The following is a 24,744-nucleotide window of genomic DNA, read 5'->3' on the forward strand; positions in this document are numbered from 1 at the left end:
CGGAGAGAATCCAGCAGGTACAGGCGACAATTCGTCAATACTGGACGACTAAAGACGATATTGCAGTAGAAGACGGTATTCTCCTTGCTGGATCGAGGATCATTGTGCCAAAGACGATGCAGACACAACTTCTCCATCTCATACATGAAGGCCACATGGGAATGGAGAAATGCAACCTGAGAGCCAGATCAGCTGTATATTGGATAGGCACGTACAAAAATATCGAACAGATGGTCTCTGCATGTGGTATATGCCAAAAATACAGAAATGCACAACAGAAAGAGATGGTACCTAGTGAAATACCATCAAGACCATGGCACACTATTGGGGCAGATCTCTTCATGTGCAATCAAGAATGGTATCTCATAGTGGCAGATTACTATTCCAAGTTTCCTTTTGTGAGAAGGATGAAAGATCCGAGAGCCACAACTACCACCAGAATTGCAAAGAGCTTGTTTGCTGAACAAGGAATCCCGGAAAAGGTAATCTGTGACAATGGAACCCAGTTCACATCGAGTGAATTCAGAGCTCTGGCAGAAAAGTATGGGTTCAAAATAGTAACCTCATCCCCACATTTCCCAAGGGGACACGGGTTCATCGAAAGACAGATCCAGACTGTCAAGAGAACTCTCATCAAAAGTAGTGAGATGGGGGAAGACCAAGACCTTGCCCTCCTATCACTCAGATCAATACCACTGAAAGCAGACATGAAATCACCTGCGGAATTGCTGAATGGGAGGAAGTTTAAGACTACACTACCAGCAAAAATACACCCTCCCCAGGACCAGGAGGACTTCAGACAAAAGCTGGCAGAAGCACAAATCGTAGGAAGCAAACATTACGATAAACATGCAAAGACGCTACCAGAATTGCTGAATGGACAATCAGTGCATGTGCAAGACCCGGTGTTGAAAACCTGGAATCCAGCCAAGGTCATTGGAAAAGCTGATACTCCAAGATCCTACTTCGTAGAGACTGAACCTGGTAACCAATACAGACGGAACAGACTCCACATCAGACCTTCACCTGAACTGGATAAGCAGCAGACAACATCAGCAACATTGACAACACCAGCTACCACAAGCAGCACAACACCAGAAACAAGCGCTACAAATCAAACAACCACGAGCATGCACACTCCAACTCCAAAGGCGACAGCAACAACGACGAGAGCGGAACACACCAAAACACCGCAGAGAGGAATGGTCACCACCAAATCCACAAGATGGAGGGAAAACATCCAACCACCTGACTGATATCGCGAATAAAATAAAAACTCACGATTCTTTGCAGTTGATGATAATAGTTTAGATATAAGAAGAAATAGGAGCAGGAGTAGGCCAATCGGCCCCTCGAGCCTGCTCCGCCATTCAATATCATGGCTGATCTGATCCTAACCGCCAATCTACTATCACAGAACCATCTCCTGAATCTAACAGAATTAGACACACGAAATAGGAGCAGGATCAGGCTACACGGCCCCTGGGCCCGCTCCGCTACCCACAGGGCCATGACCGATCCGAACCTAGACTCATGTCCAAATTCCTGCCCGCTCCCCGTAACCCTTAATTCCCTTTACTTTTAGGAAACTGTCTATTTCTGTGTTAAATTTATGTAATGATGTAGCTTCTACAGCTTTTTGGGGCAGCATATTCCATGGACCTACCACCCTGAGTGAAGTAGTTCCTCCTCATCTCAGTTTTGAAAGAGCAGCCCCTTATTCTAAGACTATGCCCCCTAGTTCTAGTTTCACCCATCATCGGGAACATCCTCCCCGCATCCACCCGATCCAACCCCTTCACAATCTTATATGTTTCAATAAGATCGCCTCTCATTCTTCTGAACTCCAATGAGTACAGTCCCAATCTACTCAACCTCTCCTCATATGTGCATCCCCTCATCCCCGGGATTAACCGAGTGAACCTTCTTTGTACTGACTCGAGAGCAAGTATGTCTTTTCTTAAGTATGGACACCAAAACTGTATGCAGTATTCCAGGTGCGGTCTCACCAATACCTTGTACAACTGAAGCAATACCTCCCTATTTTTATATTCTATCCCCCTAGCAATGAAAGCCAACATTCCATTGGCCTTCTTAATCACTTGCTGAACCTGTATACTAACCTTTTGAGTTTCGTGCACCAGGACCCCCAGATTCCCTTTGTACTTCAGTACTTTCCAGTTTCTTGCCATTAAGATAATAACTTGCTCTACGATTTTTCCTGCCAAATGTGCATAACCTCACACTTTCCAGTATTGTATTCCATCTGCCAAATCTCTGCCCACTTACTTAGCCTGTCTATGTCCCTTGCAGGTTTTTTATGTCCTCCTCACTCACTACTTTCCCCCCCATCTTAGTATCATCTGCAAACTTTGATATATTACACTCGGTCCCCTCCTCCAAATCGTTAATATAGATTGTAAAGAGTTGGGGACCCAGCACTGACCCCTGCGGAACACCACTAGTTACTGATTGCCAGTCTGAGAATGAACCATTTATCCCAACTCTCTGCCTTCTGTTAGATAGCCAATCCTCTATCCATGCCAGAATATTACCCCCAATCCCGTGATTTTTTATCTTAAGCAATAATCTTGTGTGGCACCTTGTCAAATGCCTTTTGGAAGTCTAAATACACTACGTCCACTGGTTCCCCTTTATCCACCCTATATGTTACTTCCTCAAAGAACTCCAGCAAATTTGTCAAACATGACTTCCCCTTCATAAAACCATGTTGAATTTGTCCTATTAAATTATGATTATCCAAATGTCCTGTTACTGTCTCCTTAATAATGGACTCCAAAATTTTACCTACCACAGATGTTAGGCTAACCGGTCTATAGTTTCCAGCCTTCTGTCTACAGCCCTTTTTAAATAAGGGTGTTACAGTAGCAGTTTTCCAGTCTGCCGGGACCTTTGCTGAGTCCAGGGTGTTTTGGAAAATTATTACCAATGCATCCACAATCCCTACCGCCACTTCCCTCAAGACCCTAGGATGTAAGCCATCAGGTCCAGGTGATTTATCCACCTTGAGTCCCATTATTTTACCGAGTACCACTTCCTTAGTGATTTTGATCGTGTTTAGCTCCTCCCCCCCTATAGCCCCCTGTTTGTCCAGTGTTGGGATATTCTTGGTGTCTTCTAATGTAAAGACTGATACAAAACATTCAGTGTTTTTGCCATCTCCATATTTCCCACCATTAATTTCCCGGTCTCATCCTCTAAGGGACCAACATTTACTTTAGCCACCCTTTTTCTTTTTATATAACTATAAAAACTCTTACTATCTGTTTTTATATTTTTTGCTAATTTACTTTCATAATCTACCTTCCCTTTCTTAATCAATCTTTTTGTTATTTTTTGCTGTCTTTTAAAGTTTTCCCAATCCTCTATCCTCCCACTAGATTTGGCTACCTTATATGCCCTTGTTTTTAGTTGAATACTATCCTTAATTTCTTTACTTAGCCACGGATGGCTGTCTTTTCTTTTACACCCTTTTCTTCTCAGTGGAATATATTTTTTTTGGAAGTTGTAAAATAACTCCTTAAATGTACACCACTGCTCATGTATCGTCTTACCCTTTAATCTATTTTCCCAATCCACTCTACTCAATTCCGCTCTCATACCTTCATAGTCTCTTTTATTCAAGCTTAGCACGCTTGTTTGAGATCCAACCTTCTCACCCTCTAATTGATTATGGAATTCAACCATGTTATGGTCACTCATACCAAGGGGATCCTTTACTAGGACATTTTTAATTAATCCTGTCTCGTTACACAGGACCAGATCTAAGGTTGCTTGCCCCCTGGTCGGTTCAGTTACATACTGCTCAAGAAACCCATCCCTAATCCTCAAGGCTGCCCTGCCCAATTTGATTTGTCCAATTAATATGATAGTTAAAATCCCCCATAATTATAGATGTTCCCTTATTACAAGCCTCAACTATTTCCTGATTGATACTCCGTCCAACAGAGTTGCCACTGTTCGGAGGCCTATAGACTACGCCCACGAGTGTTTTTTTCCCCTTATTATTCCTTACCTCCACCCAAACTGTTTCATTATCCTGATCTTTTGACCCAATATCATTTCTCTGTATTACAGTGATTCCTTCCTTTATTAACATAGCCACCCCACCTCCCCTTCCTTCCTGCCTGTCCTTCCTGATCGTTAAATAACCTGGTATGTTTAATTCCCAGGCATTGTCACCCTGCAGCCATGTTTCTGTAATGGCCACAAGATCATACCCATATGTAGTTATTTGTGCCATTAACTCGTCTATTTTGTTATGAATAATATTTGTTAATTTAAATTGTTAAATTTCATGTTTTAGTTTTTTGAGAAAGAGGGATGTTACATTGTTATAGTATCACATCGTTAAATGGAACTACTTTGGTATGGAACTACTTTGGTATGGTGTAGTTATATCGCTATGTGGCACACTGTGCACAGGCAGTGCACAGTGCAGCGTCGGACATCTTGTATCACTCCGCACCATGCGGCAGCACTGTAACAAAGCAAGAAATACAGCTAAGTAAAAGCACTAACTAAAATGAACTAAAAGTGTCTGTAATATATATAGTACAGGTAGACTACCCTTTATCCGAACTTCCGAAAACCGAAACCCTCTAAAAACCGAAGGTTTTTTCGTTCAGCGTAAGTCGTGCGCACGACATGACCAGAGTGGCGCACGACCCGCCCCCGACTCCCGCCGACCCCGACCGACCCCCCCGCCGACCCCGATGACCCCCACCCCCGACGACCCCCCCGCGGACCCCGACTCCCGCCGACCCCCCCGCCCAACAAATTTCCCAGTCTTATAAAATACCTTCCGAAATCCGAAATTTTCCGAAAACCGAAACATGGCTGGTCCCGAGGTTTTCGGATAAAGGATAGTCTACCTGTAATAAGAACACAAGATGGAGGGACTGGGGTAGGGATTTGGAAAGGCAGAGTATCCGAGAGGGGAGAGATGAAAGGAGGCATGACGACAGGAGAGCAGTCAGGGAGGGGTAGCGAGAAGAGGAAAAGGGGAGAAAAAGTGGAAGAAGAAATGAACGGCTCAGGTCCGGAGCGGCAGCCAAAGTGCGCATGCGAATGGACACGGGAAAAGCTCAGGTTATATAGGCCTGGTTAAATGTAGTAATTAATTGGATACATATTTCCTAGCAACAATGAATAGGTTGGAGACAATAGTAGGGAGACCAGGTCAATGTCAGAGGTCCCATGGAGGGACAAAGCCGACGTAAGCAGGATGGAGCAGGCACGGAGAATCGACAAACCACTGTCCAAAGCAGGCAAGTGAAGTCCAAAAGCTGTTTGATCAAAGCGGTGGAAAAAAAGTAAAATCACAAGCCAGTGGCCAGCAAAGGGGAAAACCAGAATGAGTCACCAGACAGCAAGTGAAAAAACAGCCAGAAGCCAACAATGCTGAAAAACCAGTAGAACCAGTTCAGCAGAGACACAGTTGCAGTTTAAAAGTAACCACCAGCCGTAGAGAGAACTGATAGCTGGTCGTACTCCAGTCTGCCAGCTGCTAATCCCAATCCACACCAACTAGTCCGAGACTGGTAATGTTAGGCAGCTCACTCTCAAAGTGATGTCCTCAACTTCAAAACTTTTCTTCATTTCTGCGTTGTGTTATTTTGAAAATAAGTGCAACATACTGATTCTTAGTGACATTCCTTGTGGGTTTTGATTATCAGATTCAGTTCAAAGTTGCTATGCTAAAACTGCTCAACTGCCAAAAGGAGAGAAATGTTCAGAAATAGTGCAGTGGGAAACAACAAATAAACGAGAGTCATCGCGACATGATTAATGTTCGTAAATCAAGCGGTTCTGATTTGCAGAGATAATTAGTGTCATATTCTAAAAAAAAACTGTACTATTGGATTGCATCCTCTAATTCCAGAAAGTGAATTCCTCAACCACAGTTTTTCTATGTTTCCTGATAGCAAACCAGCTTTCTTTAAAAAGTACGAGATTTGGGCCGGCGCCTGAATGGTGAATATAATTGAAGATTGTGCCGCTGTTGGCAGCCTTCAGGAACGTGAGAAAAATAAGAAAGGCAGGGCGATCAGGCCTCGAGGGGGGGGGGGGGGGGGGGGGGGAAAAGAGAGGGGGAGAGGAGTGCAGGCAGGGGCGATCCGTGGCCGACGGATGCTAGTGGTGGCCAATCGGGCCAGTAGCGGTGGAGAAGCAGCCACCATCTTTTAATTTGGGGTCGGGAGGAGCCGGCTCCACATTCAGGTCAGTCATAGAGTCATAACGGCACAGAAGGCGGCCATTCGGCCCATCGAGTCCGTGCTGGCTCTCTATAAAGCAATCCAGTCAGTCCCATTCCCCCGCTCTATCCCTGTAGCCATAGAGTCATACAGCACAGAAAGAGGCCCTTCGGCCCATCGTGTCTGCGCCGACCATCCATCCCTGTCCAGTCTAATCCCATTTTCCAGCATTTGGTCCATAGCCTTGTATGCAATGGCATTTAAAGTGCTCATCCAAATGCTTCTTGAATGTTATGAGGGTTCCTGCCTCTACCACCCTTTCAGGCAGTGAGTTCCAGATTCCAACCGCCCTCTGGGTGAAAAAGTTCCTCCTCAAATCCCCTCTAAACCTCCTGCCCCTTACCTTGAATCTATGCCCCCTTGTTATTGACCCCCCTACGAAGGGGAATAGTTCCTCTTTATCTACCCTATCTATGCCCCTCATCATTTTGTGCACCTCAATCAGGTTCCCCCTCAGCCTTCTTTGCTCCAAGGAAAACAACCCCAGCCTGTTTAGTCTTTCTTCACAGCTGAGGCGCTCCATCCCAGCTAACATCCTGGTGAATCTTCTCTGCACCCTCTCCAAAGCAATCACATCCTTCCTATAGTGAGGCAACCAGAACTGCGCACACTACTCCAGCTGTGGCCTCACCAGCGTTTTGTACAGCTCCATCATAACCTCCCTGCTCTTATATTCTATGCCTCGGCTAATGAAGGCAAGTATCCCATATGCCTTTTTAACCACCTTAGATCCCTGAAGGCAGCGGAACAGGTAGATATGTACATGTACACCAAGGTCCCTCTGACCCTCTGTACTTCCTAGGGTCCTACCACTCATTGTGTATTCCCTTGCCTTATTTGTCCGTCCAAAATGCATCACCTCGCACTTTTCAGGGTTAAATTCCATTTGCCACTTTTCCGCCCATCTGACCAACCCGTTTATATCGTCCTGTAGCCTGAGGCTTTCCTCCTCGCAATTTACCACCCCACCAATTTTCATGTCATCTGCAAACTTACTGATCATACCTTTTACATTCTCATCCAAATCATTTATGTAGATCACAAACAGCAAGGGTCCCAGCACCGATCCCTGAGGTACCCCACTGGACACAGGCTTCCAGTCACAAAAGCAACCTTCGACCATCACCCTCTGCCTCCTGCCACTCAGCCAGTTTAGGATCCAACGCGCCAAGGCACCCTGGATCCCATGGGCTCTTACCTTCTTGACCAGTCTCCTATACAGGACTTTGTCAAAAGCTTTACTGAAATCCATGTAAACCACATCCACAGCATTTCCCTCATCCACACACCTAGCCACCCCCTCGAAAAATTCAATCAGATTGGTCAGGCATGATTTACCCTTGACAAAGCCATGCTGACTATCCCCAATTAATCCTTGCCTCTCCAAGTGGAGACTAATTTTGTCCCTCAGAATTTTTTCCAATAATTTCCCTACCACAGATGTTAGGCTCACTGGCCTGTAATTCCCTGGTTTATCCCTGCTACCCTTCTTGAATAATGGTACTACGTTAGCTGTTCTCCAGTCCTCTGGTACATCCCCTGTGGCCAGAGAGGTTTTGAAAATTTGTGTCAGAGCCCCTGCAATCTCCTCCTTTGCCTCACACAACAGCCTGGGATACATCTCGTCCGGGCCTGGGGATTTATCCACTTTTTGGCCTGCTAAAACCGCTAGTACCTCCTCCCTCTCGATGCTAATATGTTCAAGTATGTCACAGTCCCCTTGCCCGATTTCTATGTCTACATCGTCTTTCTCCATAGTGAACACAGATGCAAAAAATTCATTTAAAACCCCGCCTACATCATCTGGCTCTACACACAGATTGCCACTTTGGTCCCTAATGGGCCCTACCCTTTCCCTGGTTATCCTCTTGCCCTTAATATACTTATAAAACATCTTAGGATTTTCCTTTATTTTGCTCGCCAGTGTTATTTCATGGCCCCTCCTTGCCCTCCTAATTTCTTTTTTAAGTATGCCCCTGCACTTTTTATACTCCTCTAGGGCTTCCTCCGTCTTTAGTCTTTTGTAACTGCCAAAAGCCCCCCTTTTTTTCCTAATGCATTTTTGTATATCCCTTGTCATCCAAGGTTCCCTTTGCTTGTTGGTCCCACCCTTGACCTTTACAGGAACATGCAAGTTTATTTCCCTCAAGTGCTTATCCAGTCTCCCCTTGAAAACATTGAGTGTCTCCGCTTCCACCACTTCCGTCGGCAGCGAGTTCCAGGTCATCACCACTCACTGCGTAAAAAAGTTTTTCCTCACATCCCCCCTGTATCTCTTGCCCAATACCTTAAATCTATGTCCCCTAATCCTTGTGCCATCAACTTGTGGGAACAGCCTTTCCCCGTCTAGCTTATCCAAACCCGTCATAATCTTGTACACCTCTATCAAATCACCCCTCAACCTCCTTTGCTCCAATGAAAACAAATCAAGCCTCTCCAACCTGTCCTTGTAGCCAAGATCCCATATCCCCGGAACCATTCTGGTAAATCTCCTCTGCATCCTCTCAAGGGCCTTCACATCCTTCCTATAGTGTGGTGACCAGAACTGGACGCAATACTCCAGTTGTGGCCTAACCAGCGCTTTATAAAGATTCAGCATAACTTCTCTACTTTTGTACTCAATACCTCTATTTATGAAGCCAAAGATCCCATATGCTTTGCTAACCACTCTCTCAATATGTCCTGTCACCTTCAGGGACCTATGCACATTAACTCCCAGGTCCCTCTGTCCATGTACACTCTTTAAAACTGTGTCATTAAGTGTATATTGCCTCCCCCTGTTCCTGCTACCAAAATGCATCACCTCACATTTTTCTCTATTAAATTCCATCTGCCCATTCTGTTAGCCTTTCTATGTCCTGTTGCAGTCGATTGGTATCATTATCACTGTTTGCCACACCCCCAAGTTTGGCATCATCAGCAAATATAGAAATTCTACTGTACTCAAATATCCAGGTCATTTAATCAAAAAAAAGCAGTGGTCCCAGCACTGACCCTTGGGGAACACCACTGTCTACCATCTCCAGTCTGAAAGCCAGCCAGTATGGCAGCCTTTCTGCTAGTTAGCACCACTTCATGCTTTGCAAGTTCAGCATGTGGCGAGTGAAGCGTGGAGCATTCAAAAATCACAAACACGTCCTTCACAATAATAAATTATTCTGCACAGCCAGTGATGCTCACTTGCACTTCTGCCGCTTTAACCAATATGGCGGACGGCTAACTTGTGCCCGGAAAGGTGCACATGCTTCCCACATTACAACAGTGACTACACGTCAAAAGTACTTCATTGGCTGTAATGTCCGGTGGTCTTGAAAGACGCCATATAAAAGTAAGTCTTTCTTTCCTGCCCACCATATTGAGATCTTAATAGGCCATTTTGAAACGGGCACTGCATGGCCGAATTTCTAGGGTACTAATTGTGGTAGTGTACTAATTAACTTATTCCTGTAAAATTTCATTGTGTCCTATTTTAAAAGACTAACTCTTTTAAAACAGAATAATGCACAATAAACTAGAGTCTGGAGGGGGGGTGGCAATTTCAGCGAACTATAGATGGAGACGATCAATTAGGCTCGGGTGAGACAATGGAATAATTTTAAAATAAGGGCATGATGTTGATATGCTCGGAGGCAGTAAGCTAGTGGAAATTGGCAAGACAGAAGTGATGGTAGTTCAAGGCTTTGTGCAAATGTTGATTCAGGCTGGAGAGTTTTGTATTACCTGAAGGTTCTGAAAAATGAAGGGAAAAAGTTGGAGAGGAGAGAATTCAGGAACTCAATTCCAGAGGAGATGAAGGAACAAATGGGTAGTGGTCCTAAGGTGGCAGAATGCAGTTATGGTGACTGAAAGGTTGTGATTCAGGTAGGTCAGCTCAAGGTGGATAAGAGCCCTGAGGTTATGGGTCAAATGTAAATGCTCCAGATCACAGCATGGGAAGAGCTTCATGGTACCCTACTATTAGACAAGAGTCAGCATTGTTCCTATGAAAGTTAACATCTTGGGCGAGACCTTACTGAAGCATCTTGCCTAAAATATTAACATGTCTGTATCTCTATTTCTCAGATGCTGGCTGGCTGGCATGTGTATCCCCAGTATTTTATTTCAGATTTCTAGTGTTTGTAGATGTTCTTTTTATCTCTTCAGACATTCATGGTTGGGGAAAGAGGAAAAGGATTAAAATATTTTCACTAAAAGGCAAGATGCTGCCCCTAACATTTCAACACAACTGGTGCTTGAGAATATCATTCTCTCCATACTTTGTATGTTCTGATGTATACCATTGTGCCTCCAGCTGAAAGGCTGCTTCGCTTCCTAGCTACCAATCACCAGATTGCAGCAGCTGAAGCTGACCTAACTTCCTAAATTGTTGGAGACATTCAAACATAAATAACTGTTAAAAATAGGCCAGGGATGCTTGCTGTAGTGAATGGTTCGATTCAACACAACAGGCACACATGATGCAGTCATTGGACCTATTCCCCAGCATCGCATGCTAGAGATACTTGATGTGGCCACTGGTTTGACTCCCCAGCACTTTTCTACACTTTGAATAGCATAAAACATAGTACATAGCAAATATTAACACATTTATTCCCACGTGCATGCACCAAATACTTCACAATTCAATAATCAAGCATTTCACTAGCCCAGAACCTTGGTTTATTGCTATTTAAAATTCAAAATGGATGTTTCTTTTTAAATATTAATTTGCTCTAACTAACCACCTTCTTGCCTGAGCAAGTTCCAAACATGTGCGGAAAAACAGTTGCTTTAATAACATATTTAATGGATGATCACTTACAATATCTTCTATGATTTCTTTTACTGCAGCCACAAGAAGGATGAATAACAGTGGGACCAATGTTGTGTAACGACCAGTAGGAGAAACATCAGGGATTTGCTAAACGAAAGAGGAAAATAGGATATAAATATACACATTATCTCTCTGCCAAATACCTCTCACATGTACACAAAATGTTACAAAACACTAGGGATGAACATTTGGCACAACTTTCATTTAGGGATTAGCTCCAGAAAATTGCAATCAGGTGCAGTGGAGAATGTCCAGAGGGGTGGTAGTGAGGTAGTGCTGGGAGTCGTCGGTGTACATGTGAAATCTGACATTGTGTTTTCGGATGATGTCGCTGAGCAGCAGCATTTAGATGAGAAATAGGAGGGGACAAGGATAGCTCCTTGGGGGAATCCAGAGTTAATGGTGTGGGAGTGGGAAGAGAAGCCATTTCAGGAGATTCTCTGGCTGTGACTTGATAGGTAAGAATGGAACCATACGAGGGCAGCCCCACTCAGCTGGACAACAGAGGAGAGGCGTTGGAGGAGGATGGTGCAGTCAACCATGTCAAAGACTACAAACAGGTCGCGAAGGACAAGGAGAGATATTACACCATGGTCACAGTCACATTGGATGCCATTTGTGACTTTGAGAAGGCCCATTTCAGCGCTATGGCAGGGGTGGAAACCTGATTGGAGAGGCTCAAACATGGAGTTACGGAAGAGATGGGCATGGATTTGGGAGGTGACAACACGTTCAAGGATTGAGGGGAAAGGGAGGTTGGAGATAGGGCTGTAGTTTTTAAGGACAGAGGGGTCAAGGATGCGTTTTTTGAGAAACGGGGTTGGTGACGGTAGATTTGAAAGAGAGGGAGACAGTACCAAAGCTGAGGGAACCATTGACAATATCAGCTAGCAATCTGGTAAACAAGGAAATTTCAAATAATTCGAATCAGCAAGACCTCAAAAACAATGATCACTGTAATTTTTTTTTGATGCGCAGGCCCTTTAACTGGCTGCACAGCCCATTCAATTTTTCACATGCGCGGGTATTTACATTGAAAAGCCAGGAGCGGCCTGCGCGGGACCTCCAGACTACTGTGCGGCCGCAGCGCTGCTTAACGGGAACATTGCTCACAAAGCAGATAAATCTATTTATAGTCTTGTTGCTTAAGGGATAAATGGTGGCCAAGACATTGGAAGAACTCTCCTGCTTGTCTTCAAATAGGAACATGGGATCTTTTATGCCAACTGAGAAGGCAGATAGGGCCTCTGTTTAACGTCTCATCCAAGAGATTACATCTCTGACAGTTCAGCACTCCATCAGTACTAAACTGAGGGGGGGGGGCAGCCTAGATTGTGCATATGGGACACAAATACTACAGATGTGTCTGCCCAGCAACGGGGAAGGTATATATTCTTATTAAAAAAAACTTTTTTTGTAGTAATGAAATGCATCTGTGTCTCATAACATTGATTTCATTTTCTCATAATGTCAGTTTAGGAATTAGGTTGCCTTCTGGATGTCATCAAAATACAACTATCCTTGCTGCCATTTTTAATTATTCAAAATTGAAGAACATGAGACTCAACCATAGGTGTGCAAATTGGGTCCGAGGGGAACTTACTGTCGGTCTTCAGGTTTCTGCATTTGCTGATTTACTCGGCTGCTATTTCTGTTGCTGTATACCAATAAAGAATGTTTCTGGGAACGATAGCATTGTTTCAAGTAGCCGGCACAGTCTTTCAGATGTTACGACATAGAAAGAAAGAAGCTGCATTTATATAGCACCCTATCACATCCTCAGGATGTCACAAAGCACTTCACATCTATTTAGCCTTCTAAAAATAATTTTATTACTGTGCACAATACTGTACCACAAACAGCAAATGTGACGAATGATCAATTGACGTGGTTTGTTTTCGTGCTAATTGAGGGAGAAACGTTGGCCAAGTTCCCTTCACAGAACCAATTTGAGGGCACACAATCCTTCAGGACGCTCCTAATGACTGACCAGCCAACCTGGTTCATTAACCATCACCAGGAAGGAAAGTAGGAAAGTACATCCCATATCGAGCAAACAAAATCAATACCTGTATAGATTTCAAACTGGCTTAGTTTGGAGACTTAAGTATGGTGATGGGTTTCCATACATGTCAGACATAAGCACAAGACAGAACTCTCAAACAGGTCAGGGTCACGACCCCAGCTAATTTCTGGTCAGGGTAGTATATAAAAAATAATTTGCTGCAGCATCATTTAATTATGTAAATATTTCCTCTTCCAATGTGCATTATCTTACATTTACATGTATTAAAATCCATCTGCTTTTCCTTTGCCTATTCACTAATTTCCCCAAGTCACTTTAAATACTATAAATCTCCCCTATACTGGCCCTATTTGGTGTCATTAGCAATCGCACAATATGAATTATAAATAATGTGAACAGCAGAGCAATGACCTGCAAAATTCCACCAGGTACTTCATGCATTCAGTCTCATCACTTCCTGCTTTCTGTTAAACTGGTTTTCAATCCAGTTACTTAACTTGCCTTTAATTCCAAGAGTTTTACTGTGCGGTTTCATCACATATTTATTCTAGACATGTATATAGACTAGAATACTTGAACCTGCAGCATCCCTCTCCACCATGGAACATCTCTTTTATTTTTATGTTCTCATGACCGAGAATCGGCGGGAATCGCGGGCTGAGCGGCTGTATAAAGGCTCCCGAGACCCAGGTAAGGCTTACCAATCTCCAATCTTGGAACTCAGAGGGAAGGAGAGAGGTAAAAAGTAATCCAAGTGTGACGTCACCAGAAAGCGGGTAAGTGATTGCTTGGTGAGTATTTCTCTCTTTTTTAAGCTTAAACTCTGTGGTTTATAGTTTCTAAGGTGCGATATTCATCATCTAGAATCGGGGCAGAGGGTATTTAAGAATATTAATAAATTTAATTAATTACATAGAATGGGAGATCAGGTGATGTGTTGCTGCTGCAATATGTGGGAGCTGGTGGACACCATTGATGCTCACGGTGATCACATTTGCAGTAAGTGTTGGCTGCTTGAGGAATTCCGGCTCCGTGTTGAAGAGCTGGAGTCCGAGCTTCAAACACTGAGACACATCAGGGAGGGGGGAAGAGTTACCTGGACTCTGTATCAGGAGGTAGTCACACCAATTAGATTAATTAATTCAGATGTAGTCTGTGGCCAGGGTCAGGATGGTGTGACTAGAAGTGAGGCAGGTACGGGGATCCAGGAGGTAGTGTTGGAGGAGCCGCAGCCCTTGCTCTTGTCCAACAGGTTTGAGGCTCTTACTCCGTGAGGATGGGAACGGGGACTGCGGGGAGGATGAGCAACCCGGCCACAGCACTGTGGAGCGGGGGGCCATTCAAGTGGGGGGAGATAAAAGAAATGTTGTAGTGGTAGGGGATAGTATCGTTAGGGGGATAGATAGAGTTCTTTGCAGCCGAGAGCGAGAGTCCCGAAGGCTGTGTTGCCTGCCCGGTGCCAGGGTTAAGGACAGCTCCTCTGGGCTGGAGAGAAACTTGGAGTGGGAGGGGGAGGATCCAGTTGTCATGGTCCATGTTGGTACCAACGACATAGATAGGACAAGGAAGGAGGTTCTGCTGAGGGAGTTTGAGCAGCTAGGGGCCAAATTAAAAAGCACAACCACAAGGGTAATAATCTCTGGATTACTACCTGAGCCACGTGCAAATTTGGCTAGGGTAAATAAAATTAGAGAGTTAAATGCGTGGTTCAAATACTGGTGTGGGAAAAATGGGTTTTGCTTCCTGGGACACTGACATCAGTACAGGGACAGGAGAGAGCTGTTCCGTTGGGACGGACTTCACTTGGCCAGTGCTGGGATTAGAATCCTGGTGAATCGAATAACTAGGGCTGTAGAGAGGGCTTTAAACTAATTAGTGGGGGGCAGGTTTTAAGAGAGATAAAAATAAAAATGACAGCGGAGAAGACAATAGAGCAAGGTAGCAGTGGGGGAATTAAAAACCAGAGCGTGTCAGGAAGTTACAGAATGTATAATGATAAAGGTAAAGTAGTAAAAGGGGTAAAAGCAGGAATAAATTGTCAGAAAACATTTGAAAGTTCTTTATCTGAATGCACGCAGCATTCGTAACAAAATTGACGAGTTGACGGTACAAATAACTACACATGGGCATGATCTGGTGGCCATTACGGAAACATGGCTGCAAGATAATCATGACTGGGAACTAAACATACAAGGGTATTTGACAATTAGGAAGGACAGACAGGAAGGAATGGGAGGTGGGGTTGCTATGTTAATCAAGGATGGAATCACTGCAATAGTCAGAAATGATATTGGGTCAAAGGATCAGGATAATGAAATAGTTTGGGTGGAGATAAGGAATAATAAGGGGAAAAAGTCACTAGTGGGCGTAGTCTATAGGCCTCCGAACAGTTGCAACTCTGTTGGTCGGAGTATAAATCAGAAATAGTTGGGGCTTGTAATAAGGGAACAGCTATAATCATGGGGGATTTTAACTTTCATATTGACTGGACTAATCAAATTGGGCAGGGCTGCCTTGAGGATGAGTTCATAGAGTGTATTAGGGATGGGTTCCTTGAGCAGTATGTAACTGAACCAACCAGGGGGCAGGCAATCTTAGATCTGGTCCTGTGTAATGAGACAGGATTAATAAAAAATGTCCTAGTAAAGGATCCCCTTGGAATGAGTGACCATAATATGGTTGAATTCCAAATTCAGTTTGATGAGAGAGTTGGATCTCAAACCAGCGTACTGAGCTTAAATAAAGGAGACTATGGAGGTATGAGAGTAGAATTGACTAAAGTGGACTGGGAAAACAGATTAAAGTGTAAGACGGTACAAGAGCAGTGGTCTACTTTCAAGGAGATATTTCACATCTTTCAAGATAAATATATTCCACTGAGGAAAAAGGGGAATAAAAGAAAAAGACAGCCATCCGTGGCTTAGTAAAGTAATAAAGGATAGTATCTGACTGAAAACAAGGGCATATAAAGTAGCCAAATCTAGTGGGAGGATAGAAGATTGGGAAGCATTTAAAAGCCAGCAAACAATAACTAAAAGATTAATTAAGAAAGGGAAGATAGATTATGAAAGTAAACTAGCAAAAAATATAAAAACAGATAGCAAGAGTTTCTACAGCTATATAAAAAGAAAAAGGGTGGCTAAAGTGAACGTTGGTCCCTTAGAGGATGGGACCGGGAAACTAGTGGTGGGGAACATGGAGATGGCAAAGACGCTGAACAAATATTTTGTATCAGTCTTTACAGTAGAGGACACTAAAAATATCCCAACACTGGACAAACAGGGGGCAATGGGGGGGGGGGGGGGGGAGGAGCTAAACACGATTAAAATCACTAAGGAGATGGTACTCAGTAAAATAATGGGACTTAAGGCGGATAAATCCCCTGGACCTGATGGCCTACATCCTAGGGTCTTGAGAGAAGTGGCGGTAGGGATTGTGGATGCATTGGTGATTATTTTCCAGAACTCCCTGGACTCAGGAAAGGTCCCGGCAGATTGGAAAACTGCTAATGTAACACCCTTATTTAAGAAGGGAAGTAGACAAAAACTATAGACCAGTTAGCCTAACATCTGTGGTTGGCAAAATGTTGGAGTCCATTATTAAGGAAACAGTAACAGAGCATTTGGATAAACAATTTAATAGGACAGAGTCAGCATGGTTTTATGAAGGGGAAGTCATGTTTGACAAATTTGCTCAAACTCTTTGAGGATGTAACATACAGGGTGGATAAAGGGGAACCAGTGGATGTAGTGTATTTGGACTTCCAAAAGGCATTTGACAAGGTTCCACACAAAAGATTACTGATCAAGATAAGAAATATACTGGCATGGGTGGAAGATTGGCTATCTAACAGAAAACAAAGAGTTGGGATAAATGGTTCATTCTCGGGCTGGCAATCAGTAACTAGTGGTGTTCCGCAGGGGTCAGTGCTGGGACCCCAACTCTTTACAATCTATATTAACGATTTGGAGGAAGGGACCGAGTGCAACATATCCAAGTTAGCCGACGATACAAAGATGGGAGGGAAAGCAGTGAGTGAGGAGGACATAAACCTGCAAAAGGACAGACAGGCTAAGTGAGTGGGCAGAGATTTGGCAGATGCAATATAATGTTGGAAAGTGTGAGGTTATGCACTTTGGCAGAAAAAATCAAAGAGCAAGTTATTATCTAAATGGAGAGAAACTGCAAAGTGCTACAGTACAAAGGGATCTGGGGGTCCTGGTGCATGAAACACAAAAAGTTAGTATGCAGGTGCAGCAGGTGATCAGGAAGGCCAATGGAATCTTGGCTTTTATTGCGAGGGGGATGGAGTATAAAAACAGGGAAGTCTTGCTGCAGTTATACAGGGTATTGGTGAGGCCACACCTGGAATACTGCGTGCAGTTTTGGTTTTCATATTTAAGAAAAGATATACTTGCTCTCGAGGCGGTTCAGAGAAGGTTCACTCGGTTGATTCCGGAGATGAGGGGGTTGACGTATGAGGAAAGGTTGAGTAGGTTGGGACTCTACTCATTGGAGTTCAGAAGAATGAGAGGCGATCTTATCGAAACATATAAGATTGTGAGGGGGCTTGATCGGGTGGATGCGGTGAGGATGTTTCCACTGATGGGTGAGGCTAGAACTAGGGGGCATAATCTAAGAATAAGGGGCTGCCCTTTCAAAACTGAGATGAGGAGAAACTTCTTCACTCAGAGGGTAGTAAATCTATGGAATTTGCTACCCCAGAGAGCTGCAGAAGCTGCCACATTAAATAAATTTAAAATGGAGATAGACAGTTTCCTAGCAGATAAGGGAATTAGGGGTTACGGGGAGAGGGCAGGGAAGTGGACGTGAGTCTAGATTTGGATCAGCCATGATCCTATTGAATGGCGGAGCAGGCCCGAGGGGCCGTATGGCCTACTCCTGCTCCTACTTCTTATGTTCTTATTAAGTGCTTAAACCCTAAACCCACAATCAAGTTCAAATTATTAGGTTACCTACTATTCCAATAAATTGGCTACAGCCTATATTATAAAGGTGTGTGAAAAAAACACATCTCTGGGAAAGGACAAGAAAATTGTACGACTCAGACTTCTTAAATCCAGTCAGCATATCACAAAAATCAGGAAAAAGACACAACCTCGATTACCTTAGTTTTTGGAGGAGGGAGGAAGGTTTTTCAGCAAAACATTCTAGGATAGTTATTTTTCCTCGATATCCAAAATGGGAGAAACTATTTATAAACTATTATAACAAACATTGTGCAATTAAACAAGCTTACCTGAAGAAGAGCTATGAAAAGGAAAAAGGAATTGGCTGCTCTTCTGAACTGAGAGTATAGGAACCTCGGCAGGAATGTAAGTGGATTGTACTTTGCAGTGCTAAAGGGAAACAAGAGAGAAAAAAAATAGCTCACAGACTTGAGGCCAATGTATTCTAATTAGAATGGCTTTTAGATGATGCTGTATATGTGTTCGGGAATATCTCCACCATCATAACTAGCTCTATTTGTATACAAATGCAAATGAACACACCAAGTATCGAATAATTATTTGTAGGATTGAGCATGTATGGATAAGAGCTTTAACAAAGAACTGGAGCACAAGAGGATGAACAAACGCTATATTGCTCTGTGCAGGAGCTGTTATTTTCAATGGAAGAATTATTGAATTGATCAGTTAGCCACTTCACTCAACAGACAGTAATAGCCAGTCTTCAGCTCACAATCAGATAAAAGTCACAAAATACAGTGCACTAATCCCAGATATTTTAATAATCCATGAACCACACCTGCTCTCTGCAATATTACTGCACTCTTCGTTATGCAATATGTACCGGAAGACAAACTAAATTCAATCATATTGTCACCTGCGGTTCACAAAATTATTTAAACAGGCAGTTGATCGTTTAAATAGGTTGCTGTTGCTTTGTAGTTATTACAACTGAATGCTGAGCAACATATTGTAACACAAGTACAAATTTTTATGTAAAGCTTTATGCCAGATGGTGGTTATCTCCATTGGATGTAGTTGAGCTCTGAAATTAAACTAAAGTGATACTAGATTACCATCTTTAGTTGTCGCATTATCGGAGATCTAATATGAAAGTTAGGTTAGCTGCACTGTAGCACATTTATTCTTCAAATAATCTGCATTCTTTACACACTAGAAGTTTGGCCGCATTTGGCTGGCTCTGGGGAAAATATATGCTAAACATGCCCTTTTTTGTTGAATTATGGCATAATTCTGAACAGCGACATAGGTGAGCTTTCAATCCCATGCTGTTTAAAGCCCCAACACCTGCACAATTCTACTAGTTCATTTCACTCAGGAAAATCCATACTTTACTTTCACAATAAAAGACCTAAGCAGACTAAACCCAACCAACCTAACCACAGATCGATAGGACACTGCAATGTCGCTGGGCCAAAATCCTGGAACTCCCTTCCTAACAGCATTGTGGGTGTACCTACACCATATGGACTGCAGCGGTTCAAGGCGGCGGCTCACCACCATCTTCTCAAGGGCAATTAGGGATGGGCACTAAATGCAGGCCTAGCCAGCGACGCCCACATCCCATCAATGAATTAAAAAAAAAATCCCCCTCAATCAAAAAATGAAGAGACCCCAAGATAAATAATCATTCTTCTTCATTTAAGCATCCTTCACACATAGTAGGAGCCATATCACAGTACACGACTCAGGAGGAGGAAACCCCCACTGAAGCCAAAATACCTGTAGTCTGCTAAAACATTAATGTAAATCTCAGCCTTTAGCACTCCCAATTCAGAGCCATGTGCAATGGGAATACATATCAGGAATTCAGGCACATGCTAAAATTAAGACAGAAAATAATGGGTTCATGAATTGAGCAAAGCTCAGTTCTCAATATGCAAAGCTCTGTGTCGCATGCACTACATAAGAACATAAGACATAGGAGTAGGTCATTTGGCCCCTCGAGCCTGCTCCGCCATTCATTAAGATCATGGGTGATCTGATCTTGGCTTCAACTCCACTTCACTGCCCGCACCCCATAAAATATTTACCCACTATGTATTTTCCAAATTTAAACAGTAATATTTGATAAATGTGTTCAGAGCTCTATACAGTTGCTTTACAAACATGGGCAAATGAGTCATCCATAGAGCAAGTGAAGTAGCTTAGCTGGCCCCCTAAGCTTCTTTCCAGCCAGATAGTAAGTGAAATATGCACTTCTCCACTTAGCACTGAATTAATAATACTATGTCTTCTTGCCAGAGACAAGTAATGGCCTCAAATTTCTAAATTCCTGAATTCTGTGAACATAAAACATAACCGAGCTCAATATGCATTCATGCAGTGGAATCTGTGATCCATCACCAGAAGATGGTATAGTAGATAAAATAAGGAAACAATCACTTTATTTGAATATAAAATGGGTAAATTACTTTTAGAAAAAATCTCAGGGGAATCCCAAGAACAACTCTAGTATTGACCCAAATCAAATATGGCCATCCTACAACTAAAATTGGGAGCTTACCAACTTTGCGAGCCAAAGCTAATGCTAATAATACTGCAGTTTCCCCATTTGTTAAAATTTGTCGGGATATGGGTGGCCCAGGCAAGGCCGGTATTTATTATCCTTCCTTAGTTGCCCTCGAGGACATGGTGGTGGGCCTTCTTGAACTGCTGCAGTTCATTTGGTGAAGGTACACCCAAATGCTGTTAGGTAGGGAAGTAGTAAACTATGACCAATATTATCTGCCTTCCTACTGATGTTCTCAAATGTTTGTATTATTTTTCAGCAAGAGCATTTGATTTTGGATACAATGGGCTAGAAGCCAGGTACTTAAATTTTCACTTCAACAAACATAGAATTCCATGCTGTGATCACAAGGCCTATTAACACTGAAGGCCTCTACTAATTTCCCATTTCAGAGAATATTAATTTAATTGCCTGAGACCAATTTACCTCTGGCATGTGCCAAAGAGCAGACATTAGCATAATTAGGGCAATAAATCTATAACTATCACGTGCACCTTGCTTTTGTGTTCAAAGAGATCTGAAAGAATGTTTTTCCATGGCCTTTTGGTAACCTGATCTAGCTCGAAATGGGTTGCTTATTTTGACGAGACATGGAGACAAAACTCAACCAACTCCTGTGACGCTCCAGCAAAGAGGAATATCATTACAATCCCTGCACTTTGCCAACCAGTGCTATATGGGTGGCTGTTAGGTGGTACGTGACAGTGGCCAAGAGCGACTGCTCTTATTTTCTTCCTGGCACAATCAAAATCAGGAACTTCATAGGGTAAACTGCAGGCACCCATATCACTCTGGTGCAACATCAGAAGACAATGAAATAGGTCATTAAAATGTTACATCATGATGCAAAGGCTACTTTTCTATTAAGAAATATAATGTAAAAAAAAGGAAATTTCAGGGTTATTCTTTCCAAACTGCTGCATTGAATTTCTCATCCAGATATATTGAGGTGGTTTTGGAACTTTGCTCCCTTAACTAGTAACCACCAATTTAAAAATGCACATTTGGCATTGTGGCTGTGATTTCCCTCAGAACCGCCATAATGTGGAGGGCATAAGAACTAATTAACAAGTGTGGGGCCATTTCAACAGCTAAAACGCATAAGAACTTGGCTATTATTAAAGATACAAATTGAGAATCACCTTGCAACAGAGTGTATAACGGCACTCTGGATTTATGCAATGCATGCTCATGGCTTCAATTCACCTTAGACAAGCTCCTAATCTTAGCTGAACAATAAGGGAAAAGTATTGATTGGAGGGAAAAAGAATAGTTCGAATAGTCAAGGAGATAATAAATATAAAAGTAGTCAACTGCTTTCACACAGTTGTAAAAACATCTATTCAGCAGCACATTTTCTTTATGTCTGGGAGGGAAGAAAGAGAGAAAAACAGAGACCTAGAAATAGAGGGAAAAATAACACTTTTTTTATTATATAAATGGAAGAGTAACTTTTCTAATAACTCACTGACCCTAACCGATGAGTAACTGATCCATATGGATCAATATAAATGAGATTCGATCTCTGGTCTGTGCTGTGCTAGCTCATCTCAGCCAGAGTGGCAGCTACACCTGGCCTCAATGCCCCTAATATATGGGAGGGATGGTGTGGCTAAGAGTTCCCACTCTCAAGTGCTTTCTATGGACCAAAGCTGAAAGTGGCCAAATGTGGATGCAAGGTTTGGAGAGAAAAACGGCACTCACTCAATTGGCCACAGGGCGGCCAGTACCCATCAAATCATATTACAAGAGTCAGCAATGTCTAACCTTATACATGAATAATGGCTGATTGAACAAGGTACTGAAGGGCACCTGGCTACAGTAAAACTTTACCACAGCAAAGAATCAGCACCTTCAGAAGAGATGGGAAGGGGATAAAACTGGCAAGAAACTTGGAAATGTAGTAAACAATGAGGGTAGTAACAGACTTCAGGAGGGTGTAGACAGACTGGTAAAATGGCCAGATGAAATATAACAGTGTGAAGTGATATATTTTGGTAGAAGTATGAGGAGAGGCAGTATGAACTAGTCTAGAACTAGGGGGCATAGTCTCAGGATAAGGGTTTGGCCATTTAAGACTGAGATGAGGAGGAAATTCTTCAGAGTTGTGAATCTTTGGAATTCTCTACCCCAAAGGGCTGTGGATGCTGAATCATTGAGTATATTTAAGGCTGAGACAGATAAGATTTTTGAACTGTAGGGAAATCAAGGGATATGGGGGGGTGATCAGGCAGGAAAGTGGAGTAGAGGTCGAAGATCAGCCATGATCTTTGACCTGAAGATATCAATGGACTGGTCAGGTGGGCAGAAAAGTGCCAAATGGAATTCAATCCGAAGTAATGCATCTGGGGAGGGCTAACAAGGCAAGGGAATACACAATAAATGGTAGGATACTGAGAAATGTAGAGGAACAGGCGGACCTTGGAGTGCATGTCCACAGATCCCTGAAGATAGCAGGACAGGTAGATAAGGTGGTTAAGAAGTCACACGGGATACTTTGCTTTATTAGCCGTGGCATAGATTATAAGAGCAGAGAAGTTATACTAGAACTGTATAAAACACTTGTTAGGCCACAGCTAGAGTACTGCATGCATTTCTGGTCACCACGTTACAGGATGGATGTGATTGCACTAGAGAGGGTACAGAGGAGATTTACGAGAATGTTGCCAGGAATGGAGAATTTTAGCTATGAGGAAAGATTGGATAGACTGGGGTTGTTTTCTTTGGAACAGAGAAGGCTGAGGGGAAATTTAATTGAGGTGTATAAAATTATGAGGGGCCTAGACATAGTGGATAGGAAGGGTCTAGTTAGAGTGGATAGGAAGAACCTATTTCCCTTAGCAGAGGTGTCAATAACCAGGGGGCATAGATTTAAAGTAATTTGTAGAAGGATTAGAGGGGAGTCGAGAAGAAATTTTTCACCCAGAGGGTGATGGGGGTCTGGAACTCTCTGCCTGAAAGGGTGGTAGAGGCAGAAACCCTCATCACATTTAAAAAGTACTTGGATATGTACTTGAAGTAACCTGCAAGGCTACAGACCAAGAGCTGGAAAGTGGGATTAGGCTGGATAGCTCTTTTTCGACTGCCGCAGACACAATGGGCCGAATGGCCTCCTTCTGTGCCGCAAATTTCTATAATTCTATGATCTTATTGAATGGCGGAGCAGGCTCGAAGGGCCATATGGCCTTCTCCTGCTCCTAATTCTTATGTTCTTAACTAAGTGGTACAATTTTAAAGAGGGTGAAGGAACAGAGACACCGGGAGGGGGGGTGTTTGCACACAAAACTTTAAGGTGGCAGGACAAGTTGGGAAGGCTATTAAAGAAGCATATAAGGATCTTTGGCTTTATTAATAGAGGCAGAGAGTACAAAAGCAAGGAAGTTATGCTAAATCTTTATAAAACAATGGTTAGGTCTCAGCTGGAGTATTGTGTTCAATTCTGGGCACCACACTTTAGGAAAGATGTCAAGGACTTGGAGAGGAACCAGAACAGATTTACTAGAATGGTAGCAGGGATGAGGGACTTCAGTTACGTGGAGAGACTGGAGAAGCTGGGGTTGTGATCCTCATAGCAGAGAAGGTTAAGAGGAGATTTGATAAAGGTGTTCAAAATTCTGAAGGGTTTTGATAGTGTAAATAAGGAGAAACTGTTTCCAGTGGCAGAATGGTCGACGAGAGGACACAGATTTAAGGTGATTTTCAGAAGAACCAAAGGCGACATGAGGAAATGTGATCTGGAATGCACTGCCTGAACGGGTGGTAGAGGCAGATTCAATAGTAAAAGTCAAAAGAGATTTGGATAACTACTCAAAAGGGGGAAAAATGACCAAACTATGGGGAAAGAGCAGGGGAGTGGGACTAATTGGATAGCATGATAGAGTGCAAATGGAGGCCATTTGGCCTATCATTCTATGATTTTATAAAGACAAAAAAATTATACTGCAATTTTCTCACTTCTACAAAAGTTCCTTTTTCCACATTATCCGTTGATTCATTACTAAAGACTTGGGTAAATCCACGTGGGAGTTCTCCTGCCCAAAAATACGGTGTTAATAGTGTGTGTCATTTTTCTGGGGCTCTTCCCACTAAAGTTATGGTGGACAATGACAATCCACATGGAAATT

General features: G+C 43.0%; 1 protein-coding gene across 2 annotated transcripts in view; it reads right to left on the bottom strand.

Moving 5' to 3' along the window:
- Positions 1 to 24,744, bottom strand: part of atp8a1 (ATPase phospholipid transporting 8A1) — a 546,817-nt gene that overhangs the window by 403,138 nt on the left and 118,935 nt on the right. For both annotated transcript variants that reach the window (XM_085969404.1, XM_085969397.1), the window contains exons 3-4: positions 18,378 to 18,477; positions 11,080 to 11,178 (exon numbers count right to left, since the gene is read on the bottom strand). In XM_085969404.1, coding sequence (XP_085825530.1) covers positions 11,080 to 11,178; positions 18,378 to 18,477 — 199 coding nt within the window. The remainder of the gene's footprint in view (positions 1 to 11,079; positions 11,179 to 18,377; positions 18,478 to 24,744) is intronic.

Source organism: Somniosus microcephalus, chromosome 2, assembly GCF_052327205.1.
Source record: "Somniosus microcephalus isolate GS21.2 chromosome 2, FLI_Smic_1.0, whole genome shotgun sequence".
In the NCBI taxonomy this organism is placed as follows: domain Eukaryota; kingdom Metazoa; phylum Chordata; class Chondrichthyes; order Squaliformes; family Somniosidae; genus Somniosus; species Somniosus microcephalus.